The sequence below is a fragment of the Peromyscus californicus genome, unplaced genomic scaffold, assembly GCF_007827085.1.
Source record: "Peromyscus californicus insignis strain IS unplaced genomic scaffold, ASM782708v3 Scaffold_5__1_contigs__length_169319896, whole genome shotgun sequence".
In the NCBI taxonomy this organism is placed as follows: Eukaryota; Metazoa; Chordata; class Mammalia; order Rodentia; family Cricetidae; genus Peromyscus; species Peromyscus californicus.
In genome coordinates, this window is record NW_026294573.1 from 33,876,298 (window position 1) to 33,881,604 (window position 5,307).

The 5,307-nt window shown below is 51.9% G+C and overlaps 1 protein-coding gene across 1 annotated transcript; it reads left to right on the forward strand.

Moving 5' to 3' along the window:
• Positions 1 to 3,122: 3,122 nt before the first annotated feature.
• On the forward strand, positions 3,123 to 4,821 carry Guca2b (guanylate cyclase activator 2B). The gene is made up of 3 exons (XM_052717175.1): positions 3,123 to 3,221; positions 3,909 to 4,095; positions 4,760 to 4,821. Exons 1-3 carry the CDS (start codon positions 3,123 to 3,125, stop codon positions 4,819 to 4,821), a joined length of 348 nt encoding a protein of 115 aa, XP_052573135.1.
• Positions 4,822 to 5,307: the final 486 nt, after the last annotated feature.

The following is a 5,307-nucleotide window of genomic DNA, read 5'->3' on the forward strand; positions in this document are numbered from 1 at the left end:
TGAATTATCAGCCTGTCAACCTGCCCTTTGGGTTTCAGACCTGACAGTCTTGATAGTCATATGAGCCAGTTCCTCAAAGTAAATCTGGATAGAAAACAGATAACAAATAGATTGATGGTTGATTGACAAACAGATAGGTGAACAGATCCTGTGGATACTGTTTCTCTGGAGACCTCTGCCTAACACTGCTATTACAATAATTCATGAAACCAAGGATGATAGCTTGAACCTTTCATTCTTGGGGAATGAAGCCTGATTGGTTGGAAGCTAAGAATATTCTGAAGGTCGATACAACTGAACCTGTGAATGCATTGAATTTGGCAAATGAAAAAGAGGTGTCAGGAATGACTCCTTAGGTTTTGACCTGACCCCATGGGCACACGGTAATATCATCAACGGTGACCAGAGAGGCTGAGGAGGTAGGTAGAGGGATGAGGGGGAGGCTAGGCCAGGCAGTCCTAGAGCCTGGGGACATGGAATTCTTGAAGCTGGATGACACTACCAAAGTAGGTGACTGTAAGAAGAGGACAGAGGCCTAAGGATGAGTCCTGATGCCCCTGGGGAGTTTTAACTTTACGAACCAAGGAAATTGAAGAGATGGGGTCTGGAGGAGTCAGAAACCTGGAAAGCCCATATGCCCACAGCCAAGTGGACAACAAACTCTGAGAGGTACTCCTGGGAAAACTGGGGCGCCATAAAAGTGGATGCCAAGCAGGGACTCAATGTGGGGAGAGGATCATCTAAACCTACAGAGGCAAACTGTCCTCCATCCTCATCTGTGTGAACTTCCACAGGCTGCTATGGCAGTGGCTTCCCAGGGCCATAAAGAAGGAAGTGCCCCGATGATGCCAGGTGACGTAAATGAACTAACTGGTCAGAGAGGCACTGAGGGTTTGCCTCTGTGGCCAAGCTGGCCTTGATGGATGGTGGGTCATTCGTGAAGCAATTAGGAGGAGATGGGGTTGGAAATTTTGAGTCTTGTCAGATGGAAGAGGAAGTCATGATTCGTCCCCAGGGAATGACGACCTTGTGCTGAGCCCTAGCTGGAAGATCCAGTAAGTGGAGAAAGGAAGGTGACCTCCACCACGGGCCTTCAAACACTGAAGGCTGACTCCTATCCCTTCATATAGGGGCCAGCGGGCTGAGCTTGTCCCATAGAAAGTGTGGGAGAGTGACAATCAAGTAGGCCCATGACAATTTCCAACACTGGGACCTGTCATTTTTCTACAAATTAGAAGGTGAAGTCTCAGGTTGTATCACTTATCTGATGTGACATGGCTGAGCAAAGCCAGTGTTCTGGATAGGGTGGCATTGGGTCCAGCCTGCAAAAGCTGCGGGTCAAACCTGTCACCACCTTGGGTTCAGAGACAGGGCTTGTCTAGGAGGATTCCATGGACAAGAACAAGTGAGGAAACCATCTTCTGTTGCAGATGTCCCTAGGTATGTGCTGGAATTATCTATCTGGGGACAGGGACCGTCACTGGCTCTCCAGGACAAGAGTTGTTAGTTCTCAAAAGCATGGTTGGGTTAGTCATTGTGTTCTTGACTTCAGTGGTGAGAAAGCTGAGACTCATCAAGAGTAAGTAAAGTCACATGGTGGGTAACTGCTGGGATCTGGGTTCAAGCCCAGGTATCCTCCCTACCTCCAAGGCAAATGCTTCTTTTTCTATAGCAACACAGGCTGAGCACAGGTAGAGGCTCTGGACAGAATACCGGCCCGGCCCTCCTACTCCTCAATGGAGCATGAGCAGAGTATCATGGCATGCCTTGAGTTGCTCAGAATCAAGCATATGAGCTACTGTTATCCGACAGTTGGTAGCATCGAAGAGAATGTGAGACTGACAAGAATAAAGGCCGAAGTCTGGATTCAAAGCAAGACATAAGAAACTCCAAAGTTCGCTTGAGCCTTTTATCTATTTCAGTGCAAGATAAGAGGGAAGTTGAGGGGCTGTGGGAAGATGAAGTGTATCACACATGCATGAGCAGGACTGGTCTGAGGATCACATGATAACGTTCATTTCGCCACCAAATCTGAGGGACTGTAGGTGCCCAGGTAGGCTGTGGTGGTTTCAGCTCAGGCTCATGCTGGGGTACCTGCCACATATCAGTCTGTACCTGGCCCAGCCCTGCCCCGGTGGGACCACTGTTTAGAGTTGCTGGGCCTGGCCACAGTGATAGCACCCTCAGAACCTTGGTCCTTTTCCCTCTGACCTACCTTCACCCAATGGGGAGGTGGGCTGTTATAGATGAGTCACCCAGGAATAAAGACAAGCCCAAGGGGCCGGAGTCCATCATGCCCACAGTCACCTTTGTGGGTGGTTTCTGGTAGGCGTGTGTGATTGGAGAGTAAAGAAAACATCAGTTAAACATGATGTGACTCCCCAGGCACATGGAGCAGCTGCTCCAGAGCTGGCACCCAGCCCCTGTCACTTTCTATGATATCTGAGCTCTTTCTTTCACACTGTGTTGATCTGCTGCCTACTAAGATGTACAGTTAATATGGGCCACACACAACCCAGGGTACTCGGGTAAAAATGGGAAATGGCAGGCCGAGGGCTGGGCAAGGACTGGTTATAAGCTGATCTTTCCATACGTGGTTCTGGGTTTGGAGCAGGCTGTTAGGCTTGGGTGAAGTTAGGACTGGAAAATCCCGATGTCATCCTTGTGTGTCCGCCTTGCTCTGAGCCATCCGCCTGCATCTTCTCTCAAAGAACTGAGAGCTGACTTGGGCTCTTGTGGATGGAGTCACTTTGACCTTTGACCTCGGGCAGATCACTTCACCTGGTGGTGCCTTCCGGCCTCTTCGCCTTCCCCTCCTCCCGCGTGTGGAGGAGGGAATGGAAAGTGAAGTGGCCCAAGGTCTTCCCACAGAATCCTATTCAGACAAGCCCTTGGCAGACCATGTTCCCACACGCTCTGGATTCCCCATCATCGCCACCCCCACCCCCTTCCTGGGAACCAACTTGGAATTTGTCAAAGAGCCAGTCCTCTGTCAACCCCACCCCAGTCAGACAGTTAATAAGTGACCAGAGCTCTGGACCCTGGCCTATAAGGGGCTGCTGGCCAGGAGGCAGGTGGCAGCCAGGTAGACAGTGGAGGAAGCAGGAACCCAGAGACGTGAGATGGGAGGCAAGGCCGTGTCCGGAAGCCAGCTGTGGGCTGCTATGGTCCTGCTGCTGCTGCTGCTGCTGCTGCAGAGTGCACAGTCCGTCCTCATCAAGGTGAGACCCCAGCCAGCCTACCTTTTGTGTGAAGGACCTGGGCTCAGCCCTGCGGCCGGTCTAGCCTGAGACACCTGCTGGGTGGAGGCCGCAGGAGTGTCAACACCAACAGCGATAGATGTGATGAGAGAAACCTGTTCTTTTCAGCTCTGCTCTCCTTTGAAGTCAGCCTACTCACCATATGGAAGGAGATGAGGGTCAGCTCCAGAGGGGCACAGAGGGAAAGAGACCCCTCTTGTGCTCCCTCCCCTGTGCTTACCCACATGGGCAAGTCACAGAAGGGTTTCCGCGGCAGGGACCTTTGTGCTCACTGAAGTGTGAATAGTACCAGGTCCCGGTGAACAAGTTCTAGGCAGAGCAAAGGCCAGAAAAGGGGGAACGTGGACTTCAGTGTCCTTCCAGGGACTATAAGATGGGTGGGGCATGGAATCAGGCCTGGCCACAAGGTGGCAGGATGCTGCTGGTCTTGCTAAACCTGTGGAACTGTACCTTGGCATCTATATCTGGCCGGGTTCCCAGGAGAAGAATAAAAGGGTCCAGGAGGGATCGAGAGAATCAGTCTCACCAGAGAGTCACCAGGCCAGTGCTGAGAAGGGACCTGTCAGTTGGTCTGCCTGGTGCCAGTCTCACGGCACTGCCTGCTCCTAGCCAGCGCCTGATGACTTCCCACCCCTCTCTTCTCCCCAGTACGATGGCTTCCAAGTAGAGCTGGAATCTGTGAAGAAGCTGAATGAGTTGGAGAAGCAGCTGACATCCAACTCCCTACCAGAGACCAGTCCCGCTCTACCCGCTGTGTGCCATCACCTTGCCTTACCCAAGGACCTCCAGCCTGTCTGTGCCTCCCAGAAAGCTGCCAGCATCTTCGAGGCCTTGAGTAAGCACATCACCCCCTGATCTTCCTGCCCCTCTATGTGTATCCTACCCCACCTCTCCATCATCAGTTGTCTTCGTTAAACATCCCAGTGGCTATGGACAGGGAGTTTGGAGGGCCACGGCCCCATCCTCCCCAGAACTGCCCCAGTTAGGGCCTATTGAGTCAGGTAGAAAAGACTCCCACAGCCCTGAGAAGTTCTTCAAGAACCTCACAAATGTGGGAAGGGACTCTGGGAAGACGCAGACATGATTCCGTGAGAGGCATCCATCTGATCCATCTGGCGAGATCAGGCTTGGAATGGCTCCCTGGGGAGGTGACAGCTGAGCTGAATCAGAAGGGTACAGAGGAGCTGGGCACACACTGTTGCAACCCACAGCATTTGTGTCCCTGCTCTGGGTAGGCCCTGATCCTTTTGCCTGGGACCCTTCCTATAGCATTCAGGTCAGATTCCTCAGCCCATGTAGCAGATGAGAAACCTCAGACCAGGAGAGGAGGTACCTTGCCCAGCCACTGCTAGGAAGGACGGCACTTGAGAGAGGAATCTAGGTGCTGGCTCTGTAAGGAAGACATCAGGCCCTTTCCTCAGCAGCTCCTGGCCTGACAGTTTCTGTGACCACTGACCCCCAAGGTCCAATTTTAACTAACCTGCCTTCTCCCTACACAGGCACCATCGCCACTGACGAATGTGAGCTGTGTATAAATGTTGCCTGTACGGGCTGCTACTGAAATGACCCTGGGTGTCTTAAGCCCACTCCAGACACCCACCTACCCACCCCCAACCTATGTTGAATAAAGATACTACCCACAAAATTGAGTGTCCCTGTGTTCATTTCTGGGCTGTGGGTGTGGCCTTTTGAGAAGCTAGATGGGAAGAAAAAACAGGCCAGACTGAACATGGCAATTCCCCACCCACATTCCCAAGCCTCATGGCACCCATTTCCCAGTTGAGGGAGTCCAGACTAGCCCAGACTCATGGAACCTTCTGCCCTGGACTAACTCAAGGTGTTCCAGCTCCAGCTTGACAGAGAGTAGGTGGGAATAGGCAAGAGTATGTTTGGGATGGGATGGCATCAACTGGTGTCCTTCTCAAGTCCAGTGACAGGAGACTGCTCTCCACAGCCTGCTCGGACTCACCCTTTACTGGGTGTCCAATGTGTTTGAGATTCATGCACCTATCTTTTCTTTCTTTCTTTCTTTCTTTTTTTTTTTTTT

Excerpts from the sequence above, each read along its gene's own strand:
- Guca2b (XM_052717175.1), top strand. The coding sequence starts at position 3,123 with ATGGGAGGCAAGGCCGTGTCCGGAAGCCAGCTGTGGGCTGCTATGGTC. Across the intron at positions 3,222-3,908 it reads CACAGTCCGTCCTCATCAAG|TACGATGGCTTCCAAGTAGA; the intron begins GTGAGACCCCAG and ends TCTTCTCCCCAG. Across the intron at positions 4,096-4,759 it reads CAGCATCTTCGAGGCCTTGA|GCACCATCGCCACTGACGAA; the intron begins GTAAGCACATCA and ends CTCCCTACACAG.